A 16,039-nucleotide genomic window follows, 5' to 3' on the forward strand; every position below is an offset into this window, starting at 1 on the left:
TTGAATTTTGATTCTAGAAGACGTTTTACAGGCTATTGACAGAGTATTGACTTAAGTACTATTAATCCGTTCTATCTAGAGTAAAAAGTGCCAAGAGATCAACTCTTCGAGAGGAGAAACTGAATGCGTTGTGTTAATGTGCTCTGAGCATGATATTACTCTTAAAACTAATTTTTCTGAGATTGTTGAAACATTCGCCCAAACAAAATGAAGGGAGAAATCTGTCACTTAAATTGACCACTAATGTTTATTCAAAATAATTCCTTCACTAGAGCTCATCTACTATAAAAATACAATATTATTAGAATTTGGAATACTGAAAACAAATTTCAAAATGATTAGTGTCAAGTGCGGGTCCCGTTTTCAATAGTAAGCGCGTAATGCTGGGGAGGCCTCCAATTCTATACGAAAACGACCAAATGAAATTGTACCGGCCAGCAAACTCTGGGCAGGACAAGGACAGCTTTGATTGCATTGCAAAACTCAAATTCAAAAGACTTCAATTAAAAGGTATTTATGTGATGTATCACATTACTTAATTTAATTTTTCTGGTGTTGTATTAATCTTTAAACCTCCACACAACTTTGGTAGCCTTATTGCTTTTGCTATTCGATAACATCGGATTTCTTTGAATGACTCAGTTTTGCTTGGGTCCAAAGTCCAAACAAGTGGTCATTCACCCCAAAATTCATAAAATCGTGAATCTCAAGGTCAAATACTGATTTTCTAGGGTAAAAACTGGAGCAATTCATAAGGTGCGTACAGACTTTCGCTTTGCTCCGCAACCGAACGTCACTCCAGCAGAGCGATTGATGATCGACCGGGGAGCAAGAGTGGATCGACCGGGGAACGCGAGAAGAGCTAACATCTTCCGTAATGTTCATGATGGGTGCGACAGCAGAGCGGGGGCGGAGCGACTGCGGTGCGATGGAGGAACGAGGGCGGTACGAGGGCGGAGCGTGCTCGGTGCGGGTTGGAGGCGCGTATATGTGTACGCAGCTATAGATTAACTGGTCATTGACCCCAGGCGGAAAAACACAAAGGGGCCGAGGTCAAAATTCGATTCTCGAAAAAATCATCTCTGTAAAAAATAATTGAATAATTTTGAGGCATAGTTTGCATCTGAAAAGATGGAGCAATAGGTGCTTCAAGTATGAAAACCCTCGAAAATCAAAAAACATCCTGAAGAGCAGAGTCGGAGGCAAAAAACCACCTGCTGCATGTACATGAATGAGTGATGTTTCAGAGTAAACATCACGACCAGAGGTCAATTTCTCTTTCACAGCTGCATAACTCACTTTGTATAGTGGCTGGGGGTGCAGAATTTGGCTCCAACATTTTCTCAGGTCAAACTTTATCTCTGGTGTAAATTTCAGCTAAATCTGAGAAATATAAAGATCAAAATCTGGGAAGATCCGTAGGAGCACTCACACTGTCATATGCAACTGTGACTCACCCTTTATTGTAGCAAAACGTTTAATATATTATAGCACGATACTTTTTAGGTCAACCTCTATCCATAGCACGAATATCAATGTTTCATATTTGTGCCCCCCCCCCCCCACCTGTATCCATCACTGTCTCAGGAATGATAGTACTTGACGAGAGTATCAATCCAGAAATTATGAAATCCATAAATTAAATAAACATCATGGATTTTTGCAAAAATTGTCAAAAATTAAAATTGCTCAAACCCTCAGGAATGATGGTACTTGACGAGAGGTCAATTTCTCTTTCACAGCTGCATAACTCACCTTGTATAGTGGCTGGGGTTACCAAAATTTGGCTTCAACATTTCTTAGGTCAAACTTTATCTGTGGTGTAAATTTCAGCTAAATCTGAGAAATATAAGGATTAAAATCTGGGAAGATCCGTAGGAGCACTCACACTGAAAGCTTGCACTTGCGTTGCAGCAATATGCGATATTCAATGGCAACATGCAAGTCACGACGTGTTTCAATGGCACTTTCAACATTTTTTTCGCTTGATGCATGATTCGACGTGTACTTGCACATATGTGATCACACATATGTAACACTGTGAAAGAGAAATGTTCAAAGATCCAAAATGTCCATAATTCCTGAATGGTTGCCAATTTTGCAATTCTGATGCAGATTCGTGATTAGAACATCTTGATCCAAGCATAAGCGACATTGTAAATTTCCACAATTTTTTTTACAGTTTCGTAACTTACTGTTTATTAGGTAGTATGGGGCACCAGATATGGCCTTGACATTTTAAAGGTCAAGCAAAATTATATGGTGTGAGGTTCAACCGAATTTAAAGGTGCGTACAGACTTGAACCACACGAACACGCACATTTCACTTTTCTTCAGCTGATGCTATGATTACTATAACTGTACATCACTGTTTCTGTACATAATAATACAAAAATATAATAAGCTGATAAGTGAAATTCGTTCGTGGTGCTCAAGTCTCTACGCACCTTAAAGCTACCTACATACATATGTGCCACATGCACGCGAATTTCACTTCTTATCAGCTAATGCTATTCTTATTATATCTAATATCGGGGACCGAGCTTCACTCTGGTGTACAAAAGCATAAAAAATGTATTACGAAAGAATAAATTATAATAACATTCATACAGAAATGTTCTTTGTAAATTGAGATTAATTCCCAAAGGGAAGGCAAATTTCCCTCACAAAGGCCCAGTTGCACAAAAGCCGATTTAGATTTTAATCCTGATTAACTTCACGTGAACCAAATCACCAAATCAGAGAAGACCATTTCAAAAAGATGGATCTACTGGAATTAATCAGGATTGAAAATAAACCGGCTTTTTTGCAACCGGCACTAAGTACCTGATTGAATGATTACAAAAGTTCAACAGCTGAGTCATATGTTTACACAGTCCACCACACATGAACTCGCTCACTCACTTCCATCACCAACAGACGACGAAATAATTATTATCAGCTGTTTTTCCAAAGATGATTAATAATTATCCTTTTATGTCCTTCAGCGAGTATTCCAAGGGATGAGACCTAGTTCAATCGAATCTTTATATTATAAACCTACTATGTTCTGAATTTCGTGAGAATCGTTAGAGCCGTTTTCGAGATCCGGTGAAGTACAAACATATTAACATATAACATAAAAACAGAAGTTGCTCGTTTAATAGTATGGTATAATATTGTACAGGAACTGGATAGCATCAGCTGATTAAAAATTAAAAACGTTCTTGGTTTTTTTAATATAAATAATTTCAAATTCAAATTAAAAGTATCTTAATTTTGCTGAAACTTAGCATCTTCATGCGAGAAACTAGAATTTGCCATCAGAATTGCCAAATACGTTAAGTAAATACGTCAAATCGTACGTAAAGATATGGGCATTTCATATATCTGCAAAGTAGCATTTCAACTCGCTATAACTACAGGATACACATCAAAATAGAAAAACCAATTCACAAATAATGTACAAAATTTAGAGTTTATTTAAGTTTGACACATCAATTTATTATCATCACGAAAGAAATAACACAGTTGATCACGAAACTTGAGAGATTATCATGTTCAATTTAGTCAGTCATTTCATCTAATTCTGAGCTTTAATTGAGCCAACATCTATTCATTACACATTATCTTACTATGTTTTCTTATTCCAAGTAACATTAATACACCGATCATCAGGAATATAATGGTAGCTTATCCTCCCTTGATAGGGAGGATATTTGATAATATAGTATATGGCCCGGGTTGCACAAAAACCGTTCCAATATTAAGTGTGATTAATTTCACAAAAACCAAACAAAGAAAACTTTTTCGGGAAAAGGCTGCTAAGGCGAATCGGCACTAAATTCTGTTAACTTTTAATCTCGATTAAATAACGAATTTAATCGTGATTAACCCTAAAGAGACACACTGGGGTGTTTCACACCCCAGGGATTTTTTTCTATTCTGCAGTTGACAATATCAAACAGATGGGAATTTATGCCCAGTCTAAATTAGGTTTGTAGTATTGTCAACTACAACTCTCCACCACTTCCAGTCAGTGATAATAGCATTCTACAAGGTCACCAGCTCATCTTGTTCTTCGTTTGGGGTGTCTAACACCCCAGAGTGTCTTTTACGTAGGACTTTTATCAAACACTTTTATTACAAAGATTTACTTGTATTGTCACTACGAATGTGGCATGGGATGATGGATCAGATTGGAATGAATGCTATGATTCTCTACAACTTTGGATTCAAAACAATAAAATGAAGAGACTTGAGTTTTTGGTGAAGTTGTCATTGGCAATGATCAAGCCATTCGTTCAAACCGGATTAGGAGCTCCAAAACTCAGGCGGAACATACGAACTTCTAAAATTAGTATAAATATTGATAAGCAGTGCTTTACTTTTGATTTCTGCATGCACATGGAACAAAAATGATTAAGAAATGATGTAGAATGGTCTAATTACTTGTTTTTTCATATTTTTCAAAGAAAAATGCAAAATTAAATTGGGGTATTCAACACCCCAGTGTGTCTACTGTGTTAGCATAAAGTAAGTGTGTCTCTGTAGGGTTAAAAGTTGACAGAATTTTGTGCAGCTGGGCCTAGGAGTGAAAAATCTTGACATTTTTGCTATTGAATTTTCCATTTTGTACTACTTCAATCAATGATCATTATTTGCATTTATTCATGATAATTTACATCCTAGATACACAGTAACAGTAATTTCAGGATAATTTTATTATTTTATGAATAAATTTAATTTATAATATCCATTATTGAATTATCAAAACTATTTTACCATTAAATTGATACCTAATGGGGCAGAAAAATCTAATACCGTAATATCTAGGTTTTGAAATGTTTCATTTCACACAGTAATTTCAGGATAATTTTATTTAATGAATAAATTTAATTTATAATATCCATTATTGCTTTATCAAAACTATTTTACCATCAAATTGATATCATTAATGGGACAGAAAAATCGAATAATATCAAAGTTTTGAAATGTTTCATTTACTACAGATTCAAAGGTTATAGCAGGACCTCCTAGCATGTAGGGAGTCCTGGTTTTAGGCATAGCTATTAAATATGATTGATCAGACAATGCTGAAATTTCTCCACAAATCTTTCAAACTTGTATTTTTAATATAATATAGAAACTACTATAATCAGAAACATTTATTGAATAAAACAATTATTTACGACGAAGTTTCTTGGAGGCACTTCCGTTTCCGTTCTCGAATGTATCACCAAAAACACCTGTTCCTATTGTTTTCAACAGCTGATCTTTCGAGTGGGAGCCAAACAACGATGCCAGTAGAGCGACTCCGTAGCCTGTGGCTCTCTCTCCCTGCAATTAACAATTTAACATTTAAAACCTTCATATAAGGCTGGCCACTAACGACAGAACATGCATGATGTGTGTACACACATGTCACCATCACTGCGAAAGGCTTCGAACACTATCTTTTTGTATTCGGTTTTATTTTCGATTTTTGTATCTTCAGTTTTTTGTTGTTTCTTTTTAATTCACTATAGTACGGGTTCACTGAAGAAAGCTGAAAAACCATCTAAATTACATAGATTTTAAATTTCTCTGTATTCCTTTCACAAAAAGTTATAATTGAAAGAAATAGGAAAAAATTGTTTTTTTTTGGGGGGGGGGGCTATAACTTATAAAATATGCGGTTTAGAGGGAAATGCTATGGAATAAGATTTGTAGAGGAAGATAATATTTTTGTTCAAAAAACGGTTGAATATCTTGAACGGTTATTGAAATACAAGCGATATAACAAATCCCTGAAAAATTTGGCGGCCATCTTGTTTTCGAGGTGTTTGCCTGTGCCTGTGATTTCGACTTATCATCATCACGATCCTTATTATGCTAGACCTAACGAAGAAATTGAGACATCTTCCACGGCTGTTATCCAAAAATGACCACGGAGTGCTTTTTTCATGACATTTGCGCCCGGACTACTTAGGAAATATGAAAAAGTTTTTGAAATAGTTTTCAAATATAGTGTTCAATATAATCATAGAGAGGAGATACCGTATTGTATTGTACCGATAAATTGTATTTTTCAATGATTTAATAATAAAGTTTCATATTTGAGATTAAATATTTTTTCAATTTATTATATTGTAGAGAAACATTCTGGCAAACTTGCGGAATTATAAAAGGATAGCACTATCGGCTTCGTCGAATAATAGACTAGAGCAACATCAATGTAATAAAATATTTTCATTATAACGTGGGTCTCACTGGCAAACTTTATTCATCCACAATCAAGCATTTGCTTAAAGCTATATAGAATTAACTAGACCAGTGGTCGCCAAACAGTCGATCGCGAGCTACCGGTAGCTCGTGGGGTAGTTTTTGGTAGCTCAAAGAGATGCTCATGCAAAAGAATGTCGTCCAGTTTGGATATAAACACTTTCCCAGTCTGAAGAAAATCAATGACGAGAAAAATCCTCCATAGCACCGCAGCAATAACAAATAATACGGTACGTTACAGTCCTTTCAGACTTGAGACGACAGTTTGATCAACGATTTCAAGATTTTAAAAGCATATCAAATATGGTACAATTCATCAACTCTCTTTTATAGATTTATGCAGAAGATTTTGCAGCTTGTGTTGTAAAACATTTTGGTGGAGATCAGGCTTCAGTTGAAATAGAATTTGTCGATTTTCAAAATGATCTGTCTCTCATATCACTTTCTCCAACTGGAAATATTTGCACCAGAGAAAAATATTCAAATATTATTCAAGTTGCATTGCGGTTGAATGCCATGTTCAGCTCTACTTACTTGTGTGAAGCATCCTTTTCAAGTATGAAATTCATAAAAAATCTATATAGGAACAGACTGACTGATGAAAATTTGGACAACTGCATCAGAATGGCGGCTACAACGTACACTCCTAACATCAAGAAAATACTTGACCAAAAAAGAGTTCCACTGCTCTCATTGAAATGTACATTTCAACTTTTGTTATACGTTTTGCTATGATATGAGTAGATTTAAACTTTTCAACACTAGAAATGTATCTTTATGGGCAATAAAGGTGTAAAAATTTCATTTTGCGTACCGTACTGTCTTCAGTCTAATATTCCTTGGTAGCTCACTTGAAGATTTATAAATGATATTCTAGCTCAAAGGCTCATAAGTTTGGCGACCATTGAACTAGACTCAAGTCAATTGATCGATTGCTATACTTAGGAGACAACAATAAAAAATAGGGTGTTATGCATATTTGTCAGGAATTTCAAATCTGCAAATATTTCAACTTTTCTTTTTACCTGTAAAACATAATTGAACAGATCCTTTAAGGTTATGTTCATTTAATTTTATACACTAGACAATTTGATAACTGGAAGATCTGAGGAATTCACAAAACTCACCGATTTGACTGGACTGGCCATATCTATGTGAATCCATGAGCCGGGGAACTCGAATCCAAGGTGAGCAGCTATGAAAAGACCAGCACACGAGCTTAGAGCATTACTTCTATCCTGTTTGGAAAAAAGAAAGAAATTTTATTTTGACAGAATTACTTGGAAACGAAGTCATTATGTTATAATATTTCAATTCATTAAACCCCATTTTCTGAAAGTATAATAATCAAATAGAGGTAGGTAATGCGCTGGATAGCGCTATTTCAATGAATAGCAGGAAAGCTATGATAACCTAGAATAGAATATTATCACAATTCAACTCTAAAGAAAGTTTAATATTTTCAGTACAAGATAAATATAAGGAATAGCATTTATTAATCCAGGAATCATTCTATCTTTACCCATGGATTCAATTGATCAATATAGCTATAGTAATGTCCACGTTATAATGACAGTATTTGATCAACTTTGGTTTTGCTATCCTTGTCTATCATTCGATAAAGCAGGTGGTACTATCCTTTTCTATGACAATTATGTTTTCAACAGTGTAGAAATATAATTAATTAATGCAGAGAATCGGCATCGCTATCCTTCTATCTCTATCCACTGCCATTATAACGTGGACCACACTATATAGAGAAGAGATAACATAAGTGCTACCTTTTCTCTATGATATAACTAAACAAGAGAATCTCATATTGACTTGCCCTGACCTGATGAATCGTCTGAAAAACTTCTCATGTGGCTTGGCCATTAAGGGGCGTTCACATTAACTAAGTTTACATGAATTCAAGTTTCGCATAAAATGAATGTATTTTGCAAACTTCAAGTTTACAAGAACAAAAACTTGAATCCACTATACAAATGTAGAGCCTTCTTAAAATTTTGTAAATGTTGAAAATTTTTGACTTTTTGGATTTAACTCGAATCTTGAAGGTACAATCCAACCTACAAATGGAAGAATGAAAAAACTGTAGTCAGTGAATGTAAAATTTACAGTCCTCCACGGTAAACGTATGTTTTTCAAATGGACAACACTCCTCTATTTTAAAATTTAAAAAATTATTCATTGGCAGAAATACATTTCTTAGAACATGCAATTTTACTAACCTATGTACGAAAGATAATATCACTAGAACCCCCTGGGTTGGAGAACTCGCTCAAGAACTGTTGCATTGTAAAATTTGAAACCCGCAACTTTCATTTATACAGAGTTGATGAAAATTATGGAAACAGCTAAATATTTCTCTTACAAGAATAATTTGACAGTAAGTTTTGCAATATGGGGAATATTGAGAGTTTTGAATTGTAGGTTTTTTGTGCCTTTCTTTCAGGTTGTTGAACTGATCAAAATTGAACTAAATTTTTCCAATATGAACTCTAGTGAACCTTGTTTTTGATTGTTAAAGAATTAGTTTTATTCATTCACAAAGTAAGCACCTAAATTTTGTGTTACCATAAAAGATTTGCTAACTTGCTTCTTATCCATCCAAATTTCTGCAGTCTTCTAGCATTTCCATTGTACTGGCTTGGATTTCATAATGAAATTAATGCAAACGTATTTAGAAATGTATTTGAACCGTGTGACCCCACGACGTTTTAACCTGAAATTATTAGGCCGGGTGCTCCACGTGTTTTCTTGCAAATCAGAAAATTTGAGTGGAAGAGCGGCAGTTCTAATCGAGTCGTCACCGCGAGAAGAACTGATGTAGTCGCAGAACAAGTCTCGGTCTCTAATTTAGGCTTCGGCCTGATTAGATGAAAAATCTCCTTGTTATTTTTATTTTGTATAAATTAAAAACATGTAGTCTGAAAAATAGTACCGTAGTTGAAATGTAAGCGTGAGTGATTGTGAGTGCCGATTTATTTGTTAAATTTTCAATTCAATGGTGAGTGCCAAAATTATTTTATTAAGCTCAAATAGATTGACCAGATAAATTGACCGAGGCCCTAAATTTGTAGAGTGAGTTGGCAAATTCTTGACTAAATATCAATTATAATTGCGATAAAGTAGTAATTTGAGAAATATTATTTGAAATTAAATTTTTAAATGTTGTAATATTGAAACAAGTAATTGAATGAATAACCGGATTGATTACAGTGAATATTATAATTCGATGTAACAGAATTTCAAAGATGACCGATAATTGTATAATTCAACTAATAAATTAATATCAGTAGCATTTCTACAAAATCTTTTATTTTACGTTCCTGGCTCGTGATAAGTTACTAGTTGCTAAAACAGGTGTTGTTAAACAATAGTGAAGATCTTGGCATTTGCATGAACGAATCCATCCAAAGCTCCCAACCGTGGATTCAAATAATTTGAACAAGTTTTATAGTTAAGAAGAGATTTTAAAAGCAATTATTATTATTATATTTTTCCCTTGTTACAAAATTGGGTCCTCTCATAAATAAATCCCCCCCTGGCTTCCCACCCGTTACAAATGAAGTCAGGTGTGGGGTAGTGTTATTAATACCTCCACCCGTTACAATGAAGTCAGGTGTGGGTATTGGTTATATAAATACCTCCTCCTATTACAGTTTCATTTTCTATTTCAATTGAAAAATTACTCTCCAAATATTACTTTGGCGCTTCAACATCTTTGACCCTAATATGAATCCAAATCTACAGATAACGCGATTAGATAATGATTAAAGCCTGTTTTTAGATCTTTTTCCATGTTCTCCAGAGTTGAAACTGTGCTACATGGTCCCGGTAGCTGCCTTTTCATTTAACCTCCACTACTTATCCGTATGGTGTTTGTCTCAAATTCAAATTTAAATTTATTTGTTCATTGTACAAATTCATTAATAAATTCACATACTATTCGCAAGATTAAAGTTATCAATTGTAGCCTACAAAAAGAATTAAAGCTTTAAAAACAGACAGACTCTATAGAAACAAACAAATAGAAAAGAATGATGCAAGGAGAAAACATTAAGTTTAGATATTTTAATTTATAATTACATACTTTTGAGGAATTCAAGTGAACTTTTCAGGATTTTTTCTTTTTAGGAGTTTTATTATTCTCGGAAACTCTGAGATCGAACTAGGATTTATGGCATTGGAGAAAGCATAGGGCGTTCCCTCAGTGCAATAATAATAATGATAATATATTAAAAAATGATTGCTTTAATATTTGAATCTCATCTATTCAAGTGATAATAATGTGAAATATTTGTTCTATTTTTGGTTTTGAAGCATCTAAATTTAAAAATCTACATTGTGAACATATTTAATGACTGAAAATTCTGTGACGTGAAGAACTACAAGACTTAACCTATTTCGGACTATGTGTAACCCTATCTAAATATGGGAGAGGAATAGCACAAGGTTACATTATTTTTTCTCTCCCTATCATTTTGATAATGTACTTATTGAATCAATGAATATCGACTAACCAGGCTGGATCAGGTCTGGTATCAGTGTTTTCGGGTCGCATCTGAACAATTTCAGGGCCTCTGTCATAACCTAACGACTGCTATTACACAGCCGGGACCGACGACCTAACGTGTCCATCCGAATCACGGTAGTCACCCGAAAAAAGCACCTTGCCCGGTCCGGGAGTGCAATAAGTTTGAACTAATCTTCGGTTTATTAGTCCAGAGCCTCATCCAGGTCTGTTTCAACAAGTTTTCAAAACCACCCATTCAACTCAGATGTTAAAAACTTACAATTAAAGTACACTTGACTAATGTACAGTTCGCGACCCGTAGCTTTGCCTCGCGAAATTGAAACGCCATTTAGGCAATGTATGGTTCGCGGGGTAATATTCACGGCTTTGCAAAAACATCAGGCTTCAGAAACCCTAGGATCCCTTGATACAGGAAGCTCCCTACACACAGAGATTCTTGATGAATGAGAGAGTTGCAACTCATCACCAACAATGGAAAGAGCATGTTGAACGAATGTCAGCAGATAGGCTGTGTTGCTCTAAAAGGAAGTAGCTCCAAAAAGCTTCTTGTGTATCTTTTCGGATGCATCACGTTGCTTATGAGATGATACAAAAGAGCATCTGTTGCTTAGGGAGATACATTGAAGCTCTTTGTGTAGGTATCTTTTCGTATGCATCACGTTGCTTTTGAGAAGATACAAAAGAGCATCTGTTGCTTATGGAAAGATAGAAAGCAGCAGAGAAAGCATAGAGCGGGATGGATACAGAGGCGCGATGTTCCCGTTTTGAAACGGCCAGCAATCTCCAACTTCTAGTGACTGTTCATGTGCTACACATGCGAAGTTTCCTGTCTGAAAGCGGTCAGACGACTGACAAATTGGCAACAGCGCTTCTACCCATGACTCTATTAATCACTGTACTTGGCTGATCTCCTCACATTTCACTGCGCTGCATATTCCCTTCAAGTCAGAAGTAAATTTTTACGGACTATAGTTGTTAAAGAATTAATATCGGGGCACTGAGCTTTGCTAGTTATTTATTAATAAACATAACACTATTCTTTAAAATGATTGGGGAAGGACTAACAGGCACACCCAAAAACTGTTTCAACCCCGAATTTTGATTTATACACTATAAATAGTCCAGAAAGTAGGTTATGTTCCATACACTTAATTCAGGTTTAATTTTCAGTCCAAACATTTAAAAACAAAAAAGTTCTAATTTAGATTATTTACAAAACAAATTGAATAACAAAATAACACTCACTAATCACTTAAAATTGTCAAATAATGAATAACTTTGAAAATTATGATATACTCTAGAATGATTATCATGTCATGTCAACAAATCAGATTATTTTGATCAATTCGATTGAAATTTCTGGATAATATTATTTTCTCCCCTGATTGATTACACAGCTGGAAATAATTCTGTCTCTCTCCCACACACGCATCTTCTGTTTCGACAGACGACGAAATTATCATCTGTTTTTCCAAGGATGAATGATTTTTATCCTTTTCATGTCCTTCAGCGAGTTTTCCCAGGGATGAGAACAGGTGCAATCGAATTTTTATATCATAAACCTACTGTGTTCCAAATTTCGTAAAAATCCGTTGAACATAAATAACCAGATATAAAAATATAAACAGATATACAGAAATTGCTCGCTTAATATAATAGGATTGTAGAAAGTCGACTCACAGCAACAGAGTTCTTCATGTCGGCTACGGCGGACGCATACTCGGGGAAGTGCAGCTCGGGCGAGTAGGGAATGGGGAAGAGGAGGTCTCCGGACACCAGACCAGCCCTGACCGCCGTCTCCTCCCAGTCCTGGCTGTTGGTGAGCACGGCGCCGTGGTACTTGCCCGTCGCCATACCCTGGGCGCCGGTCAGCGTCGCCATGTCCAGGATCACGTCGGCTGCGAGGTCGCAGCGAGCGTAAACCACGCCGTCGCTCAGTACCAGCCGTCCTGACAATCACAACACATAATCATCTACAATAACAGACAATATACAATACAATACAAATAATCTAATCAATAAAATATACATCATATTGAAAAATACAATATAATGTATTTCATTTTATGAAATTTACTACAAATATAAATAAATTGCATTTTTTCGGAAATGACCTACTCAACTATGGGAAGCCCATGTTCTAGAGCAGGTGTAGTAGTAATACATTAAATTTAGAGTGAGGGTACAAATACATTGGGCGAGTGAGCTCACATATTGTTCAAAATTATGTTTTCTATATTATGTCTTCCAGTTATTGTGATCCAGTTTTTAACGGCGCATTCAAATTTTCCAGTCCAATCCATCATAGCCAAAGCCGAGTCAGGTGGTCCCAAGCTACTCCACTCCCAGGAATTGGAATAAGGAAATAGAGATATGAATAAAGAATTTTTGAATTAAAAAAAATCTAAGTCTAAACTACAATTGAAATATTCAGTCACATTGCAAAAGCATTCTTTTTTAAAAATCAAATTATTTTATTTCTGATCTTACTTGTGATTGATTTGAAATCTAGGTTATATGCTTCTCTTATTAAAGTGTCTAAGTTTATATTGTTTTTGTTCGAATGGCAAATAAATTGATTTGATTGAAAAAAAAACTTTTTGAATTCTGTGAAAGTCAAACCACGTATATTTTGTGGTAAATAGATGAAAAATTCAATTGAAACTCTTATAGATAAGGTACCTAAAATCGCTCTGATCGCAGATCACTTTCTATGTGTCCACCAGGCCCTTGAGCCTTTTCTCGTGACAACTATCTATGATAATAATATTATGCTTTTTTTGCTACAAGGCTGGGAAGTAGGGTTTAAGAACGATTATGACAGTTCTCGGGCGACGCTTACTGAGTCTTCAATTTCAGCTACGCTGAAATACGTCCTATCTTCCAATACCAGGCCCCGGACTATAAATAGGCAGACTGGGCGTTTGCCCAGGGCGCCAAATTTTTGAGGGCGCAAATAAGAGATGATGATTATGAAAATAATTTAGAGAATCAAAATACCCACTAAAAATATCTGACACAAGATTTTTAAAAATAGAACAGAACATGTAAATATAATACAGGCTACCGGAAATGTAAAATGTAAATAGTAAGAAACATGGTAATTATAAACTGATATATCTTTAAAAAATGTAACTGATAAGATTTAAATACCAAAACTTACTCTCTGCTCTTGTTCAAAAAGAATCACAGAAAGAGGTCATACCACAAGCTGCGAACAAACTTAATGCCTCCTACCCAAATGCCATAAGAAGTGAATAGAGAAAATGAATATCTTCACTTCAAAATGTATGGATAACAGGAAGAATGAAGAACCTGGTGGAATCCTTGACGTGTTTGAATAAATTATAGAACATGAATTGAAGTTTTACTTTCTCAAATCTTGAAGAAGCTTTTAGAATATTTTTCTAAGCAGAGCAGACACCAATACTGCATTGGTGAGATTCAGTCACCAATACTGCTCTGCAGAGAGAGGATTTTCCGCTTTGAATCGTCTGAAGAATGTTAAGAGGTATACAGTTTTGCGTTTGAAATACGTGATCTCTTGTTATTCACTTCATAAGATATAAGCATAGAGAAACAATAGCATAAGTAGATATCTCATGGTATAGGGCGTTTATGTCGCAACTTGTACTGTTATCTCAAGCCTATAGTCCACGTACTTCTTTCCCGTGAAGCTTTATGACGCTGTTAGTCTCTCATATTGTGCCGTTCATACACTCTTACACGGTCAAAACAGTAAAAAAATCGACAATAATCGGCTTGATATAACAGTAAAAGTTGCGACATAAACGCCCTATACCATGGGATATCTACTTACGCTATTGTTTCTCTATCATATAAGTGACATAGATTATTTGCTTTTACATTATAGTAATAAGGGGGGTGCTAGTAGAACATTTGCTCAGGGCGACATTCACCTAAGCCCGGGGCTTAGGCCCAATACACAATGTTAAATCCAAGTAACGAATGAGATTGGGACAGATTCTTGGCTTGGGTTTAACAATGGGAGATATGACGAGATAGGACCACACGTGGCCCCTAGCTAAGTGTGAAGAGACCTACAAACTATTAGCTTGTATTTTATCATGCAATATCGCCAAAAAGAAAACAAACCGTTTACTCATACACATACATACATGTGCAAAAATAAAAATAAAATGTACATAATACAATAAATTACACATACATGCATATACATGGAGAAGAAAAACTGAACAAATTATAATATATCTAGGCATCACCAGCAAAAAGATAACTCTTTGCCCGGTGGTGAGAGTTGGTTAAAAAAAATCATTAAAATAACCAGAAATTGAAACGAAAAGGCTTTATAACAAAAGTAGAGACACAAAATATACTTTAAAAATGTGGTCCAAAGTAGAATAATTTACACCTATATTGATAACTAGTGGGTAACCCGTGCTTCGCAAGGGTCTATTTTAAAACTTTGCAAAATGAAAACTTGACGTAACAAAGAATTCGAAATTTGAAAATACAGTCATCGTGATGATGCGTCAAACATAATTTTCCTACATCACGGAAAATTGGCTGGCTGTATGAGCCAGCTTTTTCCATTATTATAGTAAAGATGATGGATAGATGGATGATTTATCAGTATCTTTGAATGAGAATAACTTTTGAACGGTTTGAGAAATAGGTGCTGTTTTGATGCGACAGAAAATCAGTTATTTTTATTCGAATAGGATCCCCAATCATACCTATCATCTAATGTCCCTTTTAAAAGAAATGTTCAGCTGCTTCTATACAACAACTGGAAGCATGACAAATTAAAAACTTGACGTAATGAAATCTTGAAGAACTGAAAATAGGCATATAACCATCCTCGGTTAATTGAGAATCTATATGCAAAATTTCAAATTAATCAGTTGAGTATTTCAGACGTGATGATGCGTCAAACATAATTCCCTATTCCTTACGTGTATAAGCCAGTTCATTCCTTTATTATAGTATAGAAAACTAAAGAAGACATAATACTTGAAAACCTTACAGAATCATATTGATTTTTTTCAATACATCAATAAATTTTAGTATCGATTAGATCCTCCTCAATTTGAATCAGGCAGCCTTTTGTTTTCCCAATTCCAAACAAAATACCTAAAATACTCGTTTCACTGCTAATTTGTGTCTGATAGTACATTATAACTGAAGAATATAAATTATTACTCATTTTATTGTGATCTATTCATGTTTTTTCTTATGAAATTCAATGATAGGCCTACAGCATGAAGACTATGT

At 35.0% G+C, this 16,039-nt stretch overlaps 1 protein-coding gene across 3 annotated transcripts in view; it reads right to left on the reverse strand.

The window, feature by feature from the left end:
* Positions 1 to 3,438: 3,438 nt before the first annotated feature.
* LOC111044824 (probable aminopeptidase NPEPL1) overlaps positions 3,439 to 16,039 on the reverse strand; it is a 29,018-nt gene continuing 16,417 nt past the window's right edge. For 2 of the 3 annotated variants that reach the window (XM_022330049.2, XM_022330050.2), the window contains exons 7-9: positions 12,464 to 12,732; positions 7,371 to 7,481; positions 3,451 to 5,319 (exon numbers count right to left, since the gene is read on the reverse strand). In XM_022330049.2, coding sequence (XP_022185741.2) covers positions 5,164 to 5,319; positions 7,371 to 7,481; positions 12,464 to 12,732 — 536 coding nt within the window. In that variant the 3' untranslated portion in view covers positions 3,451 to 5,163. Of the gene's footprint in view, positions 5,320 to 7,370; positions 7,482 to 12,463; positions 12,733 to 16,039 lie in introns of all 3 variants that reach the window. The other variant, XM_039434115.1, reaches the window with a different exon arrangement.

Source organism: Nilaparvata lugens, chromosome 8 (assembly GCF_014356525.2).
Source record: "Nilaparvata lugens isolate BPH chromosome 8, ASM1435652v1, whole genome shotgun sequence".
NCBI classification, from domain to species: Eukaryota; Metazoa; Arthropoda; class Insecta; order Hemiptera; family Delphacidae; genus Nilaparvata; species Nilaparvata lugens.